This window comes from Galeopterus variegatus, unplaced genomic scaffold (assembly GCF_000696425.1).
Source record: "Galeopterus variegatus unplaced genomic scaffold, G_variegatus-3.0.2 Scaffold596, whole genome shotgun sequence".
Classification (NCBI taxonomy): domain Eukaryota; kingdom Metazoa; phylum Chordata; class Mammalia; order Dermoptera; family Cynocephalidae; genus Galeopterus; species Galeopterus variegatus.
Window position 1 is genome coordinate 23,799 of NW_007726707.1, and position 25,170 is coordinate 48,968.

The 25,170-nt window shown below is 38.5% G+C and overlaps 1 protein-coding gene across 1 annotated transcript in view; it reads right to left on the minus strand.

Annotated features, from left to right (window-relative positions):
- Positions 1–3,643: 3,643 nt before the first annotated feature.
- GPR128 (G protein-coupled receptor 128) overlaps positions 3,644–25,170 on the minus strand; it is a 68,602-nt gene continuing 47,075 nt past the window's right edge. The window contains exons 13-17 of the mRNA XM_008570345.1: positions 23,362–23,708; positions 22,571–22,667; positions 18,484–18,639; positions 14,791–14,947; positions 3,644–3,874 (exon numbers count right to left, since the gene is read on the minus strand). Of these exons, the coding sequence (XP_008568567.1) occupies positions 3,644–3,874; positions 14,791–14,947; positions 18,484–18,639; positions 22,571–22,667; positions 23,362–23,708 (988 nt within the window). The remainder of the gene's footprint in view (positions 3,875–14,790; positions 14,948–18,483; positions 18,640–22,570; positions 22,668–23,361; positions 23,709–25,170) is intronic.

The following is a 25,170-nucleotide window of genomic DNA, read 5'->3' on the forward strand; positions in this document are numbered from 1 at the left end:
CTCCCAAGCGGCGCACTGCTACAGTGCGCCGCTTGGGAGTGCGGTGGCGCTCCTGCCGAGGGTTCGGATCCCACATACAGACCGGCCGCTCACTGGCTGAGCGAGGAGCAGGGACAACACCGAGGGTTGCGATCCCGTTGCCGGTCCCGGTCCGGTATGGGCGCGACACTGAGGGTTGCGATCCATTGCCGGTCACGAAAAAAGACAAAAAGACAAAAAAAAAAAAAATCAAAACTGTTATAGCAGTTTCCTCTCTTAGTGACCACCCCTCTCCCCTCCTCCCTTCCCATCCTCATCTCCCCACATCCCTTGTGGAACCTAATCCTGGTGGCTCTATCTTGGACCTCATCTGATGAGTCATGAACTGAAGGGCCTAGGATCACATTAAGGGGGTTCCACAGAACCAGAGAGCACCAGTGTTTGACAAACTGGTATCCAATTGGCAGTTTGGGCCCACATTTACCAAATGTTTACGAAAAAATGCCAAGTTCTCCTGAATGAGGCAATGACAAGCTGATAGCAATGAACTTGGAAAAGATCTTTCTTTTTTGGTGACAAAAGAAAAAAAAAGGCAAGATAAAGTTCAAGTTGGGAAAGGTAAGAGAAAAAGCAATCCAGACTCTGACAATTGAACAGTGAGCTCTGAACGGTCAGTTAGGACCCAAAAGAGGAAATGCAAAGGTCAGGATGGTTTGTTCCCCAAAGAAACTGCATGTGCTGCTACAGCCAAAAAGGCTATAGGGCACTGTGAACACACAAATCAGAAAACACGGAAAGTCAGACCTGGCCCTATGCAATATCATGAAAACTAGTTCTGCAGTACCCTGAGTCTCCCTTTCTTTGGATTGTCTTTTTTTTAAAGTCACCCTGGTGCTCCTCTATTCCCTCTCCTTGTTCCTCCACTTCCAGGGCTCCAAATAATTTCCTGCCGTCCCTACTGACACCGCTCAATCCTTCTCAGACAAGGGAAATGATTGATGGGCCTCAACATGGTCCTTTTCCCATGGGGGCTTGTATTTTGTCAGAAGATGTAGCAGAAGCTCCTTAACATTTTGCCACCAGCATCCCTTTCTTGGTGTAATTGTCTATTCTCCCCTCCATGATATCCTGTCACCCAAGTCATCCTCCTCCCTCCACATCACAGTGAATACGTAGCCCAGGCTGGACTGATATTCCCTGAACACAATGCCTGTGGGCACACCACCCACACAAAGTGTTCTCATCTGGGCCTGTTTGCCCTCAGGTCCTTTCCTCTCCTGGCCCATTGTGCTCTGCATCACAGGGGGACTGAGCCCCACAGGCTCCCAGTTCAGCTTGGCTTCTGGCTGGCTGCAGCCAATGGAAGACACTGAAGGGAGGCTGCAGTGCAGGAGGAAGAGGGAGCCAGGGTTCTTTTCCTCTCTCCCTCTCTGCCTAGAGAAGGCTGCCTCACCTCGGCTCCAGTTGCCACTACTGGCCCACCCTTGTTGCAGCCCAGCCTCTGGCTCTGGAAATTCTGCTTTCTCTCTCTGGGCTAAGAGAGGTATCAGCTTTCTCCTTTTGCTAATAGCTGTGTTTCCACAGCATCCCCCATTTTGTCTCTGAGCTGTTTAAACACCAATTGTCTGCCTTAAATTCCCTCTATTTTAAATACTTAATGTGCTTTCTGCCTTCCTGAAGGAACAATAATTAGAACCAGTCATTCCATGAAATTTGAGGTGTGGATGCTGAGAGAAAAAAGGTCTCTCTTCCTGTTAGATCATAAGGCTATAGGATTGGGGATGACAGTAGCCAATTTCTAGCATCTAAACCCATTTTGAGAATGATGCCAAACATAGAAGCATATAGAGCCAGGAAATAAAATGAGAAAAATAATCCTGGCACATTCTTAGAACTCTTTGCTTTAATCAGACCTAGAGTTAGCATTGTCATATATTTTACGTCTCAAACCAGGACACTTGAAAATAAAGGGACTGCTGGCAATACTTAAGTCAGGACAACAGGCAGAAACTGGGACTGGCCCAGGCAAACTGGAACATATAGTCACCTTACCTAAAACCAACTCAGTCCTTGGACTTTACATCGATTAAGCCATTAAATTCCCTTTGACCTTTAACCTAATTTGAGTTGGATTTCTATCACTAAACTAAGAGATTGCTGACCAGTGCATGAGGTAAAGGTTTAAATCAAAGGAATTATTTCCTAGTGGTAGGATTTCAGGGTACGTAGGGGACTATCAATGTCCACCTGAATTAGTCTCCACAACTTCATGTGGAGCTAAGCTATTTCAGGAACTTTACATAGAATTTAAGTTGCTATACCCCAAGAGTGATGAAAAAGAACAAGAAAACAACTATAATTACCAAAGGAAATATATAACCCTACACTCAGGCTAAACATGGCTCTTGTGATTTTTTTTCCCCACATTTAAAGTGCCCCTTACTTAAGATTTATTTTCATCTGAATACAAATTTGGGGTCAACCACATCTTATATTTTTCCCTGGGTCTATCCTCTGTCTAGGTATAGCACTATAACATTACTAAGAACACTGGCCTTTGAGAACTGCTTTTCTTCTTTATTCTCTTCTCTTTACTTTTTTCCATTCTTCCATAAGGTCTCACTTATATTACAGATGAAATAGGCTCTTATTGGCTTGCCAAGGAATCCAACAGTCATTTACACCTACTTGTATTTCTATAAAAACACACATTATTTAGGGAGTGGTGAGAAAAGTATGCAAAGGTTACATGACATTTCTTAGGCCTCTGGTTCAGTGCACTCACAGCAGCTGCTTAGTTTATGGCAAAACACAAAACAGCAATTGAAAGACTGTATTAGTGGGAGTGCTCCCCAACCCAGTGAAGGTTATTTTTTAATTAGGAATCCATTCATAATTCAAGTGTTTGAAATCCCATCAGCAATTAGATCTTTTAAAAGCTATAAGGGGTGTTTGTGACTAACATTTTATTTTTTGAGTCTCAATGTCACTTCATCAATAAAAGGGCAAATATATCAATAACTAGAAAGAAATATCCAGAAGCTTTACTAAGCAACTAATATGTCTCAATGCCCATTTCTTGCAGAGCCAATTCCTCTGGTCATGAAACATGCTTTTTTAAAAAAAACAGAAAAAATGTCCACTTCCAGAGGTTAAATTGGTGCCAAATTTTTCTTTGGAAGTAGAAGCAAGCACTTACAACTTAAAATATTAAGAGATCAAAAGCATGATACATACAAGCAACTCCCTACCCTGTTCATCAGGAGTCATTTTGTTCTGGAAGGTAAATTTTTCTCCTCGTGTCCCCTTTAGTAAATTGTAAAAGAATTTGTTGTAGGTTCTACATTTTTGTCAAAATGTGTTGCACAGACTTAGTGAATAAAAGGTGCAATCGTCATCTTGAATGCTGTGTGGAATTCTTTACCTCATTTGAATAAGAATCTATTGAGTAATACAAAAACTACCAAATCCATTAAACTGTATGATAATAAACAACAGGTTTTGCCTAATTTTTAACCCTGAGAGAAATATATTCAGGAAGACTTCCTGGGAGGACTGGGAAATTAATGAAGGAAACAGATAAAACTCACAGGACTTGAATAAAAAGAAGACCACAAAAGGTAACAGTTCCACTGTCTAGATGCTTGAGTTTGCTTGATCACTTTCAGATAGTGTCATTTTCTTGATTAATTATAGATGGTTCCAGTAGCCGGAAGTGTTCATGCAGGACTGGAAGTGACCTGAGCATGTTATACATCCTTATACGCAGCCTTAGAGCAGTCACTGAGGGCAGTGACTTCACTCTCCCAACAGACGACAATGACTTCAGCACTTCGGAAAATTTACTCAGGAAGATTTTTGTGCAAATAGTGTAGAGGATAAAAATTTGCACTCCCTGCAGGTAGAAAAGTTTAACATTAGCTTAGTTCTGAGATACAGCATCAAGGAAGAAATTTATTTCACCCTGCCACCCATCCTTCTCATCTTGCACAGCAACTCCCCAGTTTGAATCCTCCAGTCTGCAGCTTCCACGTACTTTTTTTTATCTGAGAGGGTCGAGGCAGTCCTTCCCATATATTAAGTGCTACATGTAAGAGTAGTAGAGTTAGAAGACCTGAGTTTGGTCCTGGCTTGCCACTTGCCAGCTGTGTAACTTTGCTCATTTCCTAATCTATATGATCTTTGATTTCCTGAAGAGGGCAGATCAACTGTGGAATACCTAATTCTTCTTCCACTTTTAACTTCCTGTGATTCCAGATTTTTTGGAGTTTTAGTAACATAACTAGAAATTTGGTGCATTTAAGCACAACAACAAAAAAATTAAAGCCCTTTTATTCATTGTTTTTCTGTACTTCACATATGAAGACCACCTGTAATGGAGGAACCAAGTCACAAAAGGCTGAGTAATGTTTTCTACATGTTTTAAAAATAAAAACTGCCCTCAATTGAAGTCATGTTAGTATCAAATACTTGTTTCCCATTTACTCCTCATTAGTTGATCCTCACATTAGCCCTATAAAATAAGTCATACTTTTTTCCATGTTACAGATAAAGAGACTAAAATTCAGACAAATTAAATTCAGACACATAAGACTACACAACCAGTCATCAGTAGAGTCTGTATTTGAACTTATATCTTTGGCCCTCAAACTCCTCTTCTGTACAATATACGACATTGTCTCTTGCTTATAACTGTAATAGAAAGATACTATAAAGCATATTAAAGCTTTTAAGGGGCTGCTGTTAATTCCTCATTAATGGTTTTGTGGATATAACAGATTAAATAGCATCAGTAGCTGAGTTAATCATATTGTAACAATGTCAATTTCTTAATTTTGATAACGTACTATGGTTATACAAGATATTATCTTTGGGGAAAGCTAGAAAAAGAATACATGGGAGTACTATTTTTCCAAATTCTTGTATTAAACAATTTCAAAATAAAAAGTTATTTAAAAAAATAAATATCCATGGATGTTATCATGTATAGGATTACAAGCCTTATAAGGACTTATTTCTAGAATCATATCCTATGAATACTGTTCTAGATGACTTCTGGTTCTACAGTAAAGTAGCCCAAAAACTCTGATTGGCTGATAAAATCAATATTTATCGGCAAAAGACGGACTAGTTCTCTGGCCAAAACCAGGACGAATAATTTGATTGTTACCCAACAAGTGGTATCTAACTCATCAAAAGAAAGGTCCCATCTCACAAAGGAGTGTACTTGGGGACATGGCTTTCAGAAGGGCAGAAGTGGTCATTGGCCATCCTGATTGTTCAAGGGAGGGGAATTTATTTTGGGCACATGAGAAATCTGGTCTCTAGGAAAGTGTCCTTTTTTGTAGGGTGCACTTTCACATGGTTTTTCCAGAATTTAAATCTTAAGGCAAAACCAAAATTAGATTGAATTTCTGATTTATAATAATTAGACAAGACCCTAGACCACAGAGTATCCATGAAGACACCATCCTGTGGGACACTGTCTAAGTGGACTCCCAATATTTCTGTGTTCCCTAAAATCCCAAAGATGTTATTTGAAAAGATGAAGGGTGTGGATCAAACTAACTGCCACTAGCACAAAGGTCAAATTGTGACTTTTAAGTAATATCTGTAGCACTTAGAAAAACGTTTATTAGAATTAAAGCATTCTAAATCTAGAAGGAGCCAGAACATACTATGTAAGTTCTGATGTATGCCATATGTTTTAGTCCGTTTTGTGTTGCTATAACAGAATACCTGAGACTGGGTAATTTATAAAGGAAAGAGGTTTATTCGGCTTACGATTCTGGGACAGCTGCATCTGGCATGGGCCTCAGGCTGCTTCTACTCATGGTGGAAAGTGGCAGGGAGCCGGCAGGTACAAGCAGATCACATGGCGAGAGGAAGCGAGCGAGAGAGCGGGGGGAGGGCAAAGGTCAAATTGTGACTTTTAAGTAATATCTGTAGCACTTAGAAAAACGTTTATTAGAATTAAAGCATTCTAAATCTAGAAGGAGCCAGAACATACTATGTAAGTTCTGATGTATGCCATATGTTTTAGTCCGTTTTGTGTTGCTATAACAGAATACCTGAGACTGGGTAATTTATAAAGGAAAGAGGTTTATTCGGCTTACGATTCTGGGACAGCTGCATCTGGCATGGGCCTCAGGCTGCTTCTACTCATGGTGGAAAGTGGCAGGGAGCCGGCAGGTACAAGCAGATCACATGGCGAGAGGAAGCGAGCGAGAGAGCAGGGGGAGGGGAGAGAGAGGAGGTGCCAGGGTCCTTTAAACAATCAGGTCTCGTGGGAACTAATAGAGCGAGAACTCACTCATTACTCCCCCCTCCCCCAGGGAGAGCATTAATCCATTCATGAGGGATCCGCCCCCATGACTCAATCAGTTTCCAACACTGCCACATTGGAGATCAAATTTCCACATGAGATCTGGAGGGGACAACACATTCAAACTCCATCACCATATCAGACCCATTTTGAGAAACACTGTGTTGATTTTAACACACATCACCACACCCCATTTTACATTTTACATACCTCACTCACAGAGGTGGTGTGACATTCCTAAAATCATCATTAATGGTGAAGTTGGAAGGCAGCCTAAGTTTCCTGACTTTTAGCCCAGTGCTCTTGCCACACTGCCACCCTCAATTTTACAATGTAGTATTAACATTTTGTAAAGAACCTCTCTTTTGTAATATGCCTCTGCAACGCATGGAGAAGGGAATATCCTGACTATGTCTTCTTTCCCATTCTTCCCTAAATTCCTAATCACTCTAGGCAACAAGCCCATGGATCAACTGGCAATCCCAGAGTAAGCTTACTTCATTTATCGCCTTCTAGGGAGTTCCCATTGGGTGTTGACAACTAAAGAACTGTCTTATATCCTTTCAAATGTAGTGGCAGGAACACATCCCCTGTCTAAGAGAGTTAGTCCTAAAAGGCACTGGAGAAGGTTACCTGGGATAGAGGATGAGGTTCTTAGAAACACTGAACATGGTAGTAGCAATTCAGACAGCCAAGCAGCTCCCAATACTGTACCGTAGAGACTTATCATCATTTGTGGTCAGGTGCATTTACCTAATGCCCTCCCCATTGATTTTCATTTTGTATCAAAGACGTCCCTCCTCAATAACATCTGACCACAGCCAGAAACAACCAACACAACATGAGCATCACACAGTGGGACAATCATCAAATACCATAGTTTCTCCACAAAATATTAAAGAAGTATAGCCCATCCTGATATTGAACAAAACCTTACCTACTGTGAAAGATGTACCTAAGCATGTTTCTCATACTCAGAGAACTGATACTCCAGTTAAGGAGATGAGACATATATGTATAAAATGGAATTGAGAGTGACTTATTATGTTGATGAAAGGTATAATGTGCCAGAAATATATAACATCTGTAAATTTCTAGGAACGTGATAATACAGCATTGAATTGCGTAAAGATAAAACACTAAACACTGGAAGTAAAATTAGTAGAAAAATAAGAATAAAAGGGTATTTTACATGCCTCTCTTAGTCTTTGATGAACAAGTTAAAGATAAATAAGGTTTTATTTAAAAAACCTTGAGATCTAAAGATATCACCTTTAAAACTATATATGTAACACATAAAAATGTTAAAGCTAATTCTAATAAATATCAAAAAATATCATTAAAGGTGATTCTAATAAATATCAAAATTGCAAATTTTCAAAAAGTTATAACAATTATGTGGATTTTAGGAATTATCCCCTTGCTTTTAGGGTTGGAGGTCAGGAGCTTTCAGAAAGGAGCTCCTTTCCTTGCCCTGTGCAGGTGGTTCAGTGATCAGACTTGTTCACACAGATGATCGTGGTATAGTGTGAATACTTTAAGAGAAGGGTACGTTCATTATACTGAAGCATAATAAATTCTGCCAGTTCAGAGAAGATGAAACTCCATACTACAAAGAGTAAAGTCCTTGTGGTATTTTTCATCAGAGTAAAAAGGAATGTTTACTATAGGAGGAGGCATAGAGTAAGAAAGTCAAAGAGAAATTCTGATTTCAAGATGCCTTTCAGTAACACATCCTTGTTTTATTTCAAAGTTTTGACATTCACTCTACATAAGACAGTCATCTGTCATTTAAGGATGGGATACGTTCTGAGAAATGCATTGTTAGGTGGTTTCATCATTGTGTGAACATCACAGAGTGTACTTACACAAACCTAGATGGTATAGCTTGCTACACACCTAGGATCTATGGTATGACCATCATAATCTTATGGGACCACTGCTGTACTCATACATGCAGTCTGTCATTGATTGAAACTTCCCTACGCAGTGCATGACTATATGTAAATACAAAGGTAAGTTGAGTCCAAACATATTTAATTTTATTTTTATCTATCATTTTGGTTTATCTGTGTCACTGTTTTTATGATGATGAATATCAGAATGTTCTTAGTCTAAATGTTCCACTTTGTAGAATAATTTCCAAAGGGAAAAATAAGAATATAAAACTTTTTTCCAGATTTTAAAATGAAGTGTACATGAAATGTTTTTTTAAAGGTTTATGGTCAAATGTGTCCTGAGATAAGACTCAAGGAATAAAAGCATCTTCAGTACTCTGTAAAATTATGCCACAAAAACAACTGCATAAAATTCTGCTACTATCAAATCAATCCTCTTGCATGTAACAACTGTAAACTCTGGATACGATATTTTTAAAAACCTACCTGAAGACATTGGAGGACAACCAAAAGCAGTCTGAAACTGGAAGGGAAGTCTACACTTGGAAAAGGGAACTAATACTGGGTAGGTTTTCTCTTACATTTTATTTTATTTTTAATATATTTTAGCCTGAAGGCAGACCCTGTTCAGCCCCACTCAGGGTATCAGGGTGACTAAACCTGGAGTTGAAATATGCAGTCTTTTAGGTTGAAGAACCAGAAGACAAAGTTTAGGGTGACCACAGCAGCTGGAAAGTAAGGAGAAATATCCAAGAAAGGAAGAACTAAAGAGCAGAAACTGTACAATCTGATTATAATCTATGCCAAATCTATAATTGACCCTTTATGCATAGGGAAGACTCTAAGAAGCCCAGCTAAGGCTATAAGAACTAAAAAGAGATTGCAGCTGTCCACCTGAGGGGAGATAGAGTTTTCAGTTTTAGTCTAGCTAAGGTAATTGCCTGCAATGCCCACTCTAGGTAGGAATATAACAGAATGCAGAATTGCTATAGTATATTATTTATAATGTCTAGCAAACAATCATAATCACTAGACATATGAAGAAACAGAAAAACATGTCCCATACTACAGAAAAAAGACAATCAATGTAGATTTGACTGAAATGACCCAGACATTAGATTGAGTACACATGGATCTATATATAGAAAAACCTAAAGACTCTACCAAAAACTCTTAGAGCTGATAAACAATTTCAGTAAAGTTGCAGGATACAAAATAAACATATGAAAACCAGTGGCATTTTTATACTCCAATAACAAACTTACAAAAAAAGAAATCAAGAAAGCAAGCCCATTTACAATAGTTTCCAAAAAAAAGAAACACCTATGAATCAACACAAAATAAACATATGAAAACCAGTGGCATTTTTATACTCCAATAACAAACTTACAAAAAAAAGAAATCAAGAAAGCAAGCCCATTTACAATAGTTTCCAAAAAAAACACCTATGAATCAACTTAACCAAGGAGGTGAAAGATCTCTACAACGAGAACTACAAATCACTGCTGAAAGAAATTAAAGAGGACACAAAAAGAGGAAAAAACATTCCATGCTCTTGGATTGGAAGAATTAACATTGTGAAAATGTCCATACTACCCAAAGCAATCTACAGGTTCAATGCAATGCCCATCAAAATACCAATGATGTTCTTCACAGAAATAGAAAAAACAGTCCTAACATTCATAAGGAACAACGAAAGATCCTGAATAGCCAAAGAAATCCTGAGCAAAAAAATAAAGTCAGAGGTATAACACTCCCTGACTTCAAACTATACTACAAAGCTATAATAACCAAAACAGCATGGTACTGGCATTAAAAACAGACACATGGACCAATGGAACAGAATAGAGAACCCAGAAATCAATTCACATTCTTACAGCCAACTGATCTTTGACAGAAGCAACAAGAACATACGTTGGGGAAAAGACTGCCCCTTCAATAAATGGTGCTGGGAAAACTGGACATCCATATGCAGAAGAATGAAACTGAACCTGTACCTCTCACCACATACCAAAATCAACTCAAATATAAGATCTGAAACTATAAAACTCCTTAAAGAAAACATAGGGGAAACACTTCAGGATATAGGACTTGGCGAAGACTTTATAAATATGACCCCAAAAGCACAGGCAGGCAACAAAAGAAAAACAAACAGGGTTATATCAAACTAAAAAGCTTCTGCACAGCAAAAGAAACAATTAACAGAGTAAAAAACAACATATGGGGCCGGCCCGGTGGCGCACTGCTACAGTGCGCCGCTTGGGAGTGCGGTGGCGCTCCCGCCGAGGGTTCGGATCCCACATACAGACCGTTCCCGCTCACTGGCTGAGCGAGGTGCGGGCGCAACATCGAGGGTTGCGATCCTGTTGCCGGTCCCGGTCCGGTACGGGCGCGACACTGAGGTTTGCAATCCGATGCCGGACACGGAAAAAGACAAAAAGGAAAAAAAAAAAACAGCCTATGGAATGGGAGAAAATACTTGCAAACTATGCATCTGACAAAGGATTAATATCCAGAATATACAAAGAACTGAAACAACTCACAATGAGAAAACAAGTAACCCAACTTAAAAATTGGCAAAGGAGCTGAATATCTTTTCTCATATGAATATATACAAATGGCCAACAGACAGATGAAAAAATCCTCAATATCATTCAGTATCAGGGAAATGCAGATCAAAACTATACTGAGGGCCGGCCTGGTGGCGCACTTCTACGGTGCGCCGCTTGGGAGCGCGGCGGCGCTCCCGCCAAGGGTTTGGATCCCACATGCAGACCGGCCGCTCACTGGCTGAGCGAGGTGCGGACGCAACGCCGAGGGGTGCAATCCCATTGCCGGTCCCGGTCCGGTACGGGTGCGACACTGAGGGTTGTGATCTGTTGCTGGTCACGAAAAAAAGGGACAAAAAAAGGAAAAAAAAAAAAAACTATACTGAGATATCATCTCACCCCAGTTAGACTGACTGTTATCAAAAAGACAGGGAAAAACAAATGCTGGCAAGGATGTGGAGAAAGGGGATCCCTCCTACACTGTTGGAGGGACTGTAAATTAGTGGAGCCATTATGGAAAACAGTATGGAGGTTCCTCAAACAACTACAGATAGAACTGTCATATGACCCAGTGCTGGGAAAATAGAATAGTTTGGTCAGGGCCCTCACCTTGGGTCCAGCTGGGTGTGGTTCAGCATCCTTTGTAAGCAAATTGTGTGTGTGTGTAGTTAGTGAGGTTGTGTGCCAATGTATCTTTTTAGTTTTCTTGTGTTCTTTAGAGAGAGATAGAGAGGAGAGAGAGAAAGAGAGAGAGAGAGTTTTGGAGAAGCAGGCAGGCAGGCATCGGCCTCAGGCATCCACCCCACGCAGCCATGCTTTCCAACCTACAGTTTCCAGGGATGTTTTGGCCAGTTACCTAGCTCATAGACCTGTGTGAAGGGGTCTGGTGACCCAGCCTGGCGTGTGTAGGGTCTGGTGACCCAGCCTGGCTTGTGTAGGGTCTGGTGACCCAGCCTGGCATATAAAGGGTTTGTGACCCAGTCTGTGAATGGGCTTGAGGGGTCTGGGAGCTCCAGACCCAGCCCTACCATGACAATTGGCCCAGTCGGTGCAGGATTATGGGCAGGTAAAAGAGTTCGACAACTGGCATGGTCACCTAGCCAGAGACCCACAACTGGCATAGTTGTGGTCAAGTGGCTTTACAGTTGGCATCATGAACAGAATTAAGAGCAAGGCACCCAGCAACCCCATTGCTAGGTACATACTGCAAGGAATGGAAATCATCATGTCGAAGGAATACCAGCACTCCCATGTTTATTGCAGTTCTATTTACAAGAGTTGGAATCAGCCTAAATGTCCATTGACAGATGACTGGATAAGGAAAATGTGGTATATATAATCAATGGAATAGTACTCTGCCATAAAAAAGAATCAGATTCTGCCATTTGCAGAAACATGCATGAGCTTAGAGAAAATTATGTTAAGTGAAATAAGCCAGGCAGAGGAAGAGAAATACTGCATGTTCTCACTCATAAGTGGAAATGAAAGGAAAGGAAAGGAAAGGAAGAAAAAGAAAGAATCACAATGATACATTAAACTTTCAAAAAAAAAAGAGAGAACAGAACTGTGGGTATTAGAGTGGGAAAAGGGGAGTGGGGGGGGGCTGGCGAGAGAGTAGTTAAGGGTCACAAAGATTGATTATGTTTTGTAAACATGAGTACCCTAATTATCCTGATTTGATCACCACATATTGTATACATGTATTGATATTCAATTCTGTACCCCACAAATATATATAATTAATAAAAAATAATTTAAAAAATAAAGTGCTATTAAAACATGCTTAAGGATGTAAAGGAAAATGTACTTGTAATGAGTTAAAAGCTAGAAAATCTAGGCAGAATTAAAAACTATAAGTAGGACAAAATTCTTAAACTGAAAAAGTGAAATATTTAAACAAAAATCACTGCATAAGCTTAATGGCAGACTGGAGCTAATTGAAGAAAAAGTCAATGACCTTGAAGCTAGATCGCTAGAATGATCCAATCTAATGAACAGAAGAAGAAAGAATGAGGATAATGAGCAGAGCTCAGGAGCCTGGGGAACAATATAAAATGGTCTAACATACACGAAATTGGATTCCCAGAAAAGGAGAAGAGAGAGGATGGGGCAGAAAAAACATTTGAAAAAACAATGGTGGAAAATTTCTCAAATTTCCTGCAAGATTTCAATTAACAGATTCTAGAAGCTCAGCAATCCCAAGCAGAATGATGCAAAGCAAATAATATCTAGGCACATCATAGTCAAAACACTGAATCTCAAAGACAAAATCCCTAAAGCCACCAGAGAAAAACTACTCGTTACATATAGAAGATCAGTAACATGAAAGACTGAGATTGTCTCAGAAAATGGGGCCAGTTTGTGAAATTACTCCTTCTTAATGCTAACATGAAAAACAATCTCGACCCAGAATTCTATATCCAGTGGAAATATCCTTCAAGAATAAAAGCAAAATAAAGACATTTTTAGATAAAAGAAAACAGAATTTGTCACCAGAAGACATACAAGACATTCTAAGGGAATATTTTCAGGCCAAAGAGAAATGATACCAGATTGAAATTCAGATCTTCAGAAAGGAATGAAGAACACTGGAAATGATAGCTAAATATAAACATTCTTTCTTCTAATGTCCTTAAAACACATAGGTCTATTTAAAGCAAAAATAACAACATTGCACTCTGGGGTTTATATCGTATGCAAATGTAATACATAGGAAATTATAACATAAGGGAAGAGAGGATGGCAAGTGAACTTATATTGTCACAAGATGCTTAGATTTTACTGGAAGTGGTAAGATATTAACTCTAAGTTGACTATGAAAAGTTAAGGATGTAAAAGATATCCCTAAGTCAACCCCCAAAATGTGAGGAGGTATTGCTTAAAAATTGAAATATAAATTAAAATGGAATCATAAAAATATTAAATTTACTCAAAAGTAGGCAGGAAAGGAGAAACAGAGGAATAAAATAGAGTTTCCACAGAAAACAAATAGTAAAATGGTAGACACAAATTCACCCATAATAATGACGTTAGCTGTAAATGGACTAGAAGCTCTAATTAAAAGACAGGGATTTTCAGAGTGGATAAAAACGTAAAACTCACATATTTAATGTCTGCAAGATACATCCTTTAAATATAAAAGCACAGACGGGTTGAAAATAAATGGATTAAAAAATTTATATCATGCAACCAATATGCATAAGAAGGCTGGATATCAGATAAAGGAGATTTCATGATAAAAAGTATTACCAGAGATAAAGAGACATTTATCTAACTGAAAAAAGGGTCAATACATCCAGAAGGCAGAACAATCATAAATGTATATGTATCTAATAACAGAACCTCAAAATATATGAAGCAAAAATTGACAGATTTAAGGAAAGAAATAGACAAATTCATAATCATAGGTGGAGATTTTAACATTCCTTTTTCAGGATTTGACAGAACCAGACAAAAATATTGGTAAGGATGGGAAATCTGTACAACACTAACAATCACTTTGACTTTAGTGACAGTTTTAGAACACTACATCCAACAACTACAGAATACACATTTTTTTCAAGGGTAAATAGTTTGTTTACTAAAATAGACCAATACTGGGCCATAAAACCAGTCTTAATAAATTTAAAAGAATTGAAAGAAAAAATTCAGCCAATGCCATAGGGGTCCAAGCTCCAGCAATAACTGTAACATTGTCCATACCAACCAAGGTAAGGAGCTTCCATGAACCTGTTGCATGGGAGAAAAGGAAAGAAGTTGTTTCCCAAGCCAACTGCCTAACAAAATCTTCTACTAACAGAAGAGGAGCCAGTGTGACCCACCCTATTGCAATTATATGCTATGACCTCCAGCCCAAGAAAGGGCATAGTAGTCATAAAAACCTTTCCTTCCTCTTCACACAAAGTATATTAAAATAGAGTCTCCTAAAGGTAACCAAGCAATGATATTCAGGGAGTTTTTAAAGAAGGAAACTTGGTCCAGGAGGATATCATCTCCACTGCTGCATAGGCTGCTACTTTCAAACCAATCCACACCATACCTGAGTACCGTTCAAAATGCAGAATATGAAGCTGAAGACAGTCCTGAGGTCATCATTACTAATTAGCATAAAGTATGCCAGAATCCAAGTAAGTCCAAAAACTACTGCAATAGATAATGTGCCAATAATCTTCCTTAGGAATGAAACATTTTTCGTGCTAGGTGAGAGAAAGCAAGAAAGAAAATATGGTTTATTAAGTTTTTATTTATTAATACCATTATTACTCTCCTATTTAGAATACAAATTCAGCTGCCATTGTTCGTTTGACAATATTATGCCTCAGGTGGAAAAACAACAATGGTAGATCTTATGTCACTCTGGAGAAAATCTTATTTAGCAAGCTTTATTAAAAAATGCATCGATCTGTTTAAAAGCTCATGCAAAAATAATTCCTTAAACACTGCTGCAGGCAAATTTCACTAAGAATCAACTTTTTCGTTAGAATAGAATTTTAATTTTGTGAGTATTGCTACAGGATTGGGAAGTAAGGAATTCCTTTTTAGGGCAACTGGGACCTCACTATGCCTAGGGTTGACATGGGGGAAAAAGGTTATTTAGGTGTAGAGATCTTTCTTCTCGTGGGAAATCTATAACCCCGGAATCCAGATGGACCGTTTGACTTACTTTGACCAGTGGGACATTAGCAAATGTCACGAGTAGAGACTTGAAAACATTTGTTCCTTAGAGTTTGTCTTCTCTCACTGCTCTTTAGAACTCATGACTACTGTGTTAAGCCTGGGCTGGCCTAATAGACAATGAGAGACCATGTGGAGCAGAGATGAGCTTTCCCAACTGAGCAGCTGCCACCCAAGACCAACCAACAACTAACCACAGACATGAAAGGGAGCCATCCCAGATCATCCATCAGCATTTGAGCCAGACAAGACTGAATAACTACCCAGCTGACACTCAAACTGATGACAACTAATAAATGTTTGTCATTCTAAGCCACTAAGTTTTGGGGTGATTTGTTATGTAGCTAATTGTTAAACATTAAATTATGGCATGCTTTTCATTGCAACTAGGACAATTTAAGAATCATGGGCTATTAGTCAAAATTTAGAAATACAAATTCAGTTAGTGTTTATGGCCAAAATAATATTGTTCTGTATAGAGGATATATAACCAAATTTGCAAGTAGGCTAAGAATCCTTCATCAAAGCTTTTCTGCATTGCTACTAAAACATAGGTTTTTTGTTTGTTTGTTTTGTTTTTTTTCCTTTTTTTGTCTTTTTTCGTGACCAGCAACGGATCGCAACCCTCAGTGTCGCGCCCGTACTGGACCGGGACCGGCAACGGGATCGCAACCCTCGGTGTTGCGCCTGCACCTCGCTCAGCCAGTGAGCGGCCGGTCTGTATGTGGGATCCGAACCCTCGGCGGGAGCAACGCCGCACTCCCAAGCGGCGCACTGTAGCAGTGCGCCACTGGGCTGGCCCTAAAACATAGGTTTTTAAAAATTTTTTTTAATTTATTTTTTCATTGATGTGTAATAATTGTACATATTTATGGGATACAGTGTTATATTTCAANCCCAGCCAGTGAGTGGCCAGTCTGTATGTGGGATCCGAACCCTCGGCGGGAGCGCCACCGCACTCCCAAGTGGCGCACTGTAGCAGTGCACCACTGGGCTGGCCCTAAAACATAGGTTTTTAAAAAATTTTTTTAACTTATTTTTTCATTGATGTGTAATAATTGTACATATTTATGGGATACAGTGTTATATTTCAATACATGAATACAATATGTGATGATCAAATCCAGGTGATTAGCATATTCATTATCATAAAAATTTATCATTTATTTGTGATGTGAGCACTTGAGCTCCTCTCTTCTAGCCATTTGAAAATGTACAATAAGTTATTGTTAATTATGGATGCCTAGCACTAATGTAGACCACTAGAACTTACTTGTGTTTATCAGAGATAGTAGTTTCTCATTCATATAGGAGAGATGATATTTACCCTTGATCTGTAAAACATATATTTAAGACTATATTCCCTCTAATGATGGTGGCTTTCACTCATCTGTTCATACCAAGTGGATCCATTTGTGAGCTTACTATTGGCTCCCAGATGTGCTTATAGTAAGTCTACTTGGGATGAGCAGAGTCTTGCAGAACTAAACTAGCCTTATTAGCACTGTGTCCTAGCCAATTTGTGCTGTGGGAGATGGGGGTAGGGGACAGAGTGTATATGTTTAATAGTTTCTGTTCTTTGTCTTTCCAACTGGAAGCTCTTGTTTTATGCCAGAGATTACAACTAAAATGCTTATTTGGGGCCGGAAAGGATACAGAAAGGAAAGAAATAGTCTGGATGGGACCTGGTAAACCAGAGAGCACATAACCCATTTGCAGGGCATGTGGGCTCAGTGTTGCCAGATGTTTCAATTTTTTCAAGAGAAAATCCAACTTTTAAATGAAATCTCCAAATTTTTACATGTCTGCAACTAACTAAAGAAAATTTTAAAGCCATTGTGTAATTCAAGCAATACATGAAAAATACAGCCTACAGGTACTAGTTTGTAAAAAGAAAATGCATTTACCAGCATCTTCTCACAATCCTCTCATTTCCTTAGTTACTCAGATCTGGATTTCTTGAATATTTGGGGTTGGGGGAGAAAATTTTTTCTTGAAGTCTTTGGTTTTAGCTTTTAGTTGGGCACACACAGCACAAGAGTGCATAACCTAATGCAGTATACCCACATTGTGGTACTGATGTTAGAAGATGAGAAGATCCACTTTCTGAGTCAAAGTTTAAGGGAAAATCTCTCCTGACAGCCTCATAGTCTGCCACTGCCTCAGAGTTTGAAAACTCTTTTAGGAACTTCAGACCTATGACAGTGTATCACATGCTGGATGAATCTAGCCTGGCAGTTTCCCATTCACTGGGAATCTTACCTCCTCAGATTCTGGTTAGTCTTCCACAGCACTTTGATTGTGATGATAATAAATATAATAACATTATTGAGGAGGATAATGGACACAGGCATGATGAATGACCACAACAAAGGACTTTTTATAAAACCATTGTCTTCTGGATTTGCCAGCCAGCAGCTGTGGAGAAAAAAGAAATTATTTCAGCAGACCAAAAGAGGTATATGCATATTCGTTCTCTCTATATTAATATTACTGACAGTCACTCAACTGAAGGGCCTGCCAAAAGTCAGTATTATTTTGCATCTTACACATTTCAGATGACTTTCAAGAATTCAACCACTGCAAAAATGAAATGGGTCGGTTCTGCCATATTTCTCTGTGAGTCAGTACGGGCTAGTGGAAAGAAGACAGGTTTTTGAGTGGTTGGGGGAGAAAATTTTTTCTTGAAGTCTTTGGTTTTAGCTTTTAGTTGGGCACACACAGCACAAGAGTGCATAACCTAATGCAGTATACCCACATTGTGGTATGTTGGGGGAGAAAATTTTTTCTTGAAGTCTTTGGTTTTAGCCTTTAGTTGGGCACACACAGCACAAGAGTGCATAACCTAATGCAGTATACCCACATTGTGGTACTGATGTTAGAAGATGAGAAGATCCACTTTCTGAGTCAAAGTTTAAGGGAAAATCTCTCCTGACAGCCTCATAGTCTGCCACTGCCTCAGAGTTTGAAAACTCTTTTAGGAACTGCAGACCTATGACAGTGTATCACATGCTGGATGAATCTAGCCTGGCAGTTTCCCATTCACTGGGAATCTTACCTCCTCAGATTCTGGTTAGTCTTCCACAGCACTTTGATTGTGATGATAATAAATATAATAACATTATTGAGGAGGATAATGGACACAGGCATGATGAATGACCACAACAAAGGACTTTTTATAAAACCATTGTCTTCTGGATTTGCCAGCCAGCAGCTGTGGAGAAAAAAGAAATTATTTCAGCAGACCAAAAGAGGTATATGCATATTCGTTCTCTCTATATTAATATTACTGACAGTCACTCAACTGAAGGGCCTGCCAAAAGTCAGTATTATTTTGCATCTTACACATTTCAGATGACTTTCAAGAATTCAACCACTGCAAAAATGAAATGGGTCGGTTCTGCCATATTTCTCTGTGAGTCAGTACGGGCTAGTGGAAAGAAGACAGGTTTTTGAGTTAGGCAGTCCTGAATTTAAATGTCACTTCCTATAACTACTGAGCCATCTGACTTTAGGCAAGTTATTGTTTTTATTTTATTTTTGAATATGTAGTATATCCAGATGGTTCAAAATGTGAAAGGTACAAATTTTCATAGAGGGACAATATTCCTTCCTTCATCTGTCCCCAGCCACCCAGTTTCAACCTGTGTTTTCTTGTGTTTCCTTCCAGATTTAAGCTATGTATATGCTAGCAAATGCATATTTTTTTGATATTTAAGAAAAGTGAAACACATGATACATGCTTCTATAACTCACTTAACAACATAAAGTGGGGAGATCATTCTATATCAGAACATAAAAATTACCTTCATTATTTTTACAGCAGCATGTTATTCCATTATTTTCATATATCATAACTTATTTAAACAGTCTCCGGTTGATGAACATTTTAAATTGTTAGTCTTTTTAAAAAGTTTGGGAAAGTTATTTAATCTCATTGTACCTGTTTTTGTTTTTGTGTGTGTGTTTGATGGTGGCGGTTGTGGTGGTGGTGGTTGTGGTGGTGGGTTTTTTTGTTGTTTTTAGTTGTCGTCATTGTTTTCTCATCTGAGGTGAGAAAAATAGTAAACACCCCTTGGCATTGTTGAAAGAATTCATTCGTTCACTTAATAAAAATTTACAGAGTACATCCTATGTGCCAGACATTGTTCTAGACACCGAGTTATTAGCAGAGAATGAAACAAAAATCCCCTGTTTGTGAATTTATATTATGGTACAGAGAAATGGATAAAATAAATAAATAGAATATGTAATATGTCAGATGGTAACAAGTGCTGGGGAGAAAAAAATAAAACATGTAATTAGGGTAGAAATTACTGTGTATATGTACATGGGAGGGTCATTTTAAATAGAGCGGTCAGGGAAAGTCTGATGGAAAAAAGTGGTATTTGAGCAAAGACCTGAAGTAGATGAGGGGGAAGTATGTTCCAGACAGAGGTTATATCAAGTGCAAAGGCCACATCAAGTGCACAGGCCTTGAGGTGAGAGCTTTAAGAAACAACAAAGAATCTAGTGTAGCTGAACCAGAGCAAGTGGATGGGTTTTTAGAAAGATATAAATTACATGAAGCTTTGTAGGCAATTGCCTGTACTCTGGGCGACATGGAGAGACATGACATGATCCATCTTGAGTTTTAAAAGTCTTACTCCAGGTGCAGTGATGAGAGAAAGGCATGAGAAAAAGTAGGAAACCAGCTAGGAGTTTATTGAAATAATCCAGGTGGCTTGGACCAGGAGAGGAAATGTTAAGAAATAGTCAGATTCCAGATATATTTTAAAATAAAGCAAAAGACTTTATTGGTGGGTTGGATGTGAGATATAGGAGAATTAAGGGTGATTGCAAAATTCTTGGCCTGAGATGAATTTACCATGAAACGAGATGGGAAAGAAATAAGATGAGCGGGTTTGGGAGGGAAGATGAGGAAATGTCTATTAGACAGCCAAGTGATGGTGTCAGGTAGGCAGCTGGGTACTAGCAAAATAATGTGAGAAAGCTGACACATATTTGACATTCAATTAATGTTTGTTTTTCTTTCCCCTGAAGGTAAAACGCCATTATTATACATGCCTAGGATTTCTAAGTTGTTTTGCATTGGAAAGTTGTTATTTAAATAACTAGAAATGATATTTCTAATTTAAATGACCTAGGAGGAAACTGAGATAATGTTCAAGTCTCTGTAATGAATGACAAAATGAAAAGGCGTGCCTGCCTCTAACAGATAGTGCAGGTCCATCTCTAAATAAAATGGTGAGAGCGAATAAAGTGTATCTTCAGGACCTCTAGCCTCCCTTTCTTTCATCTGTGACTGGAGGACAACCCTCCTGCCACCTCCCACCTTCCACCTCCATACACAGAAGAAATAAGAGGGCCCTTAGTTAAGAATTTAATGAAATCCTGATGAGAACCACTTTCAAATCTCTGGAAGCCTCTTTGGTGACTAAGCAAGTGGCCAATGAAAACTACAGACCCATGTCTTATTGAGGCAGACTTGAGAAACAGTTTAAAAGGGGAGGACAGGATAGAGAAAGGAAATGAACAATCCAACTCTATTAGATGTAGGCGGGGCAAATTATGAAACAGTTAGACAAATATTTATATGAGTCTTGAGTTATTTAAACCCAAGAAAATACAATTTCTGAGAATTACAATTTGTACTGCAGACATATATGTATGCGTATACACGGATACAAATGTCTATGAGACTCCTCGGTTATCTCACACGAGTGGGGAGACCTGGAAGGAAAATAGGCTCAGGGACCCAAGCCCATTAGGAGGGGTATACTAGGAGGGGACCCTCAGCCCTCTATCCTTTGCACTACGTGAAGCAAGAGGCAGTCATGCTGGATTTGTTCTCACAACACCCCCTCCTTTTGTTATTCTGAATGGAATAAATCAGATTTTGAGAAACAGACTGCCGAGGAAAAGGATGGATCCTACAGTGAGACTAATTCTTGCAGTTATGGAGAGGGATGTCTAGAAATGAGATAGGAGAGTCACATAATGGAGGTTGGTCTGTCAAAGAGCTATGGGCCTGAGGTCTGGACAGCATCATAGGTGGACCTCAGATGAAGTGTTTAACTCCTTGGTGACTTTGCTATAGAATATGGAAAAAGACAGCTTTAGCGATACAGTATACACTTGAAAAATTTCCCCCCAATACATTATTATCTCCCACAGTTACTTCAACCATTCAGGAGAGTCAGAAATAGCCTAGATGATGATGGTACAGAGAATGGGAGATAGAGCATTAAAGAGGAGTGTGGCCTGCCCTGCATTCACTCCTTAACTGGGTCCATGCAGAGACAGTATGTCCAGGAACTGGGTCAGGGGTGTCAGGTATGGCCAGCAGAGCCGGGAACGGTGGGGGAGAGCACTGCTTTCATCTGGGTTGTTTTATTTGGGTTGCTTTGGGACTTAAGGTGGAATCTGGGGATAAGAATGGTGGATTTGTAAAATGAAAAGAGAGTATAAATTAAGGAACGGTTGCTATTTGGTAGCAGAAATACATGTAAAGAGTTGAGCCTCAGCTCAGCTCAGTTTTCTTCTCTACCTACCCACATAAAAAGCAAACATCATATAGTCAGGTACCTCCATTAGTAACAGTTAATTATTCACACTTGGGTCACAGGAAGAATTTGTTATGTGTGATAAATCATCATGAAATATTCATTATAATCATATCAACGTAGAATTGGTTTACACGAGTAAGACATATGGATAGTGCTCTTCAAGTTATTAAACGTTTTCACACTTGCCTGACCCCTCACAGAACCCAGAGCACGTATTATTATTATTATTGTTATTATCATTTTCTAGATGAGAAAATTAAGGTACAGGGTTACTAAGGATCATACCTACTGTGTCATATGATCTTTAAACTTAATGAAAGAAAAAAGTTAGTATAAGAAAGTTCAGATTTATAAATTTAGAAGGTGATTAGTTACTTTGAAAAGTATTTGTTAAAGGAAATTTCTAAGTCACCTCACTTAAAATATAATGTGTTGTTTGAGAATTTGAAACACCCACCACCAGATATAGCAATTATAAAGTGAGATGCATATGTACAGTGACACTTGGAGTCAACATCACTGAATAGTAACACTCTTATGTCAAAGAAATGGAAATTTTTTAAAATATAAACTTACATTTCCTCTTGCCGGTAGGCTAACTCCCATTGTGGATTATTCCTGTTCTGAGAATAAATAATTCCCACTGTTATCCCAGTTACTGCAGCTGGGAATCCTACGTGATAAAGAGAAGCACAGAATTAATAATTAAACTAAAGCTGGGATTAATTATAAAAGACCATGAATGAATTATACATCTGACCCTTTTCAGGATGCATTGTTCTTTCCACTAAGGACAATGTACTAAGTGATGCCATGATGGAGGTCAGCAGTGAACATAATTCTCCTTTCCTTTTTAGTGTTGGCTCTAGATACCAATCCTATACTATTTTGGATACCTTTGTAACTCTTACCACAATTTCAATCTTCAATGGCTTAGTTCCTCTTTCACTTGAATAAATTTAAATTTTGATATCACTAAAACAATTCTTCCTTTGCTAGAACCAATAAATTTCTCAAATGATTTTTCTTAAAGAGTCACTCTCGTTGTCTTTCTTGAAATATTTCTTTTCAAGTAACTAGGAAGTTCATTATTTGTAGTCTAAATCTCAAATCAAATTAATAAAAAGAGATGTTAAAGGAAATTAGCATCTTTAAGTTAGCTTACGACTTGTATCTAGTATATGTGCCTTTGACCGCACTTGCCGCCTTCACTGGAGCATTAGCTACTAGACAGAAAGTGTTCTTAGTGATCACTATATTCTTTATCTCCCCTGCCTCATACCTTGTACTATTAGGCCTTCAGTAGATGTCCATTTAAATTAAATGATTTCAAAAAATTAAATTCCTAAGTGGAGATGCGCACTTACCCCATCCAATTAATGAGATGAAAAGAATGAAACGTTGAGGAAGAGGCTTCATGGTCCTAATTAGAAGGAAATAGAGCTGCGCAGCATTAAGTCCACTCCAGGTAAATGTCGCTAACAGAAAATAGTGCAGTGAGATAGCAATCCCTGTGCATTTGCAGTTCGGGGTAGCAATAATGTCTGTTTGGGGCATTTCATTATTATCAAAGTCAATATCATTGTTGTCACTATCACTTGTCTTCAAGTTCTTATTAGAGTTTTCAATTCCAAATATAAAGAGGAGGTTGAAAATCAACATTGTTGTGCACAGACTGACCAACACCCAGGTCACCGAGGCTCTTCTGCCTTTCCTGAAAACACATGTCAATATAAATAACTATATGAAAACAAAACTGCAAAAAGGAAACTCCAGTGAAATTGTGAGAAAACAAAGGAAAATTATTACTCAGTGTAAATCTAGCTCATTGTCTAGTGAGCCAGCTGGTAAATATGCCTTCCCAGTTACATTAGAAAAGTAAAACCTCTTATCTCATTTCCACAGAGAAGTGAGTTGGAGAAAATAGGTTGATGGATTCTTTTCTGAAACTGTGTTCTAATCTCCAAAGATGACTCCTGGTGAATCTTACTTCCCAGTATTTATGCCCTGTGTAGTCCCCTCCCAGGCCTGGCCTGTACCTTGATTTAACCAAAAGTGCTTAAGGCCCATTACACTTCTATGGCCCACAACGATGTTTTAACTTTTAAAAGTAGAAGGAAAAAAATGAACTTTTAGGTCAAAGAACATTAATCTACTCATCTTTACACCAATGAGATAATAAAATATAATTTTAAAGAAATTTTTATAGAGGAAGAGTCTTACAAAGGCTAAAGTGCCTAGGGCCCACAAAAGTCATCACCAGGCTCTCCTGGCAGCTTTCTCTTTTGTGCTCCTGGGAGTTCTGAGCTACTACGTAGAAAGTCCAGCCACCCTGCTAAAGGAACCACATGGAAATGCTCTGATATTATATGAGGAGGGAGAAACATCCAGCTGTCCCAGCATGCTAGGTGAGCCTCCAGGTGACTGCAGCCCCAGCCACCATCTGACTGCAATCTAATGACAGAACCCAGCAAAACCAGCAGAAGAATCATCCAGCTGAGTCCAGTCAAGCTACAAAATCATTAGAGATAATAAATTGTTGTTTTAAGCCACTAAGTTGTAAGGCAGTTTTTTATACAGCAATAGATAATAAGACTCTAGATTTGTAAGCATATACAAAGGCCATCTATAGAAGAGGCTCTGAATGGATTTTTTTTTTAATTTCAAAATAGAAAACTACTGCACATTAGTAGATGAACCCATGTTTAAATGTAGAGAAAGTCTCTTGAGTTATTAAACATATTTTTTAAAACTCACTTATGCATTTTTAAATAAGGCCAAATATAATTTTTAAATAATTTTATATAACAATACATTTAAAACAAGATTATATAATATTTAGCTTACATTATATTTTAAAAGTGAGACTTCCATAAACATTTTAAATTAGGTAAAAATACTTTTATTTGTTTCAAATCCTATTGCTACTGATTCTATTCTTTATAGTTTGAATAAACTGATGATTACTCTCTCTTTGAATGGCTTAATACAACTTTCACGGTCTTTTCTGCAAGACTTCTCGGAACCCTATTTCCATCGAATATCTTCCAAGAACTAATGTTCCAAGGACCATATTTTGGGAAATGCATGCTAATTGTCAAGTGGTCATGATGTTCTGAACTGTCCTTTTAGTGTAAAACATGCCTGAGGACTGTTCCTTCATTTGAAGATATAAT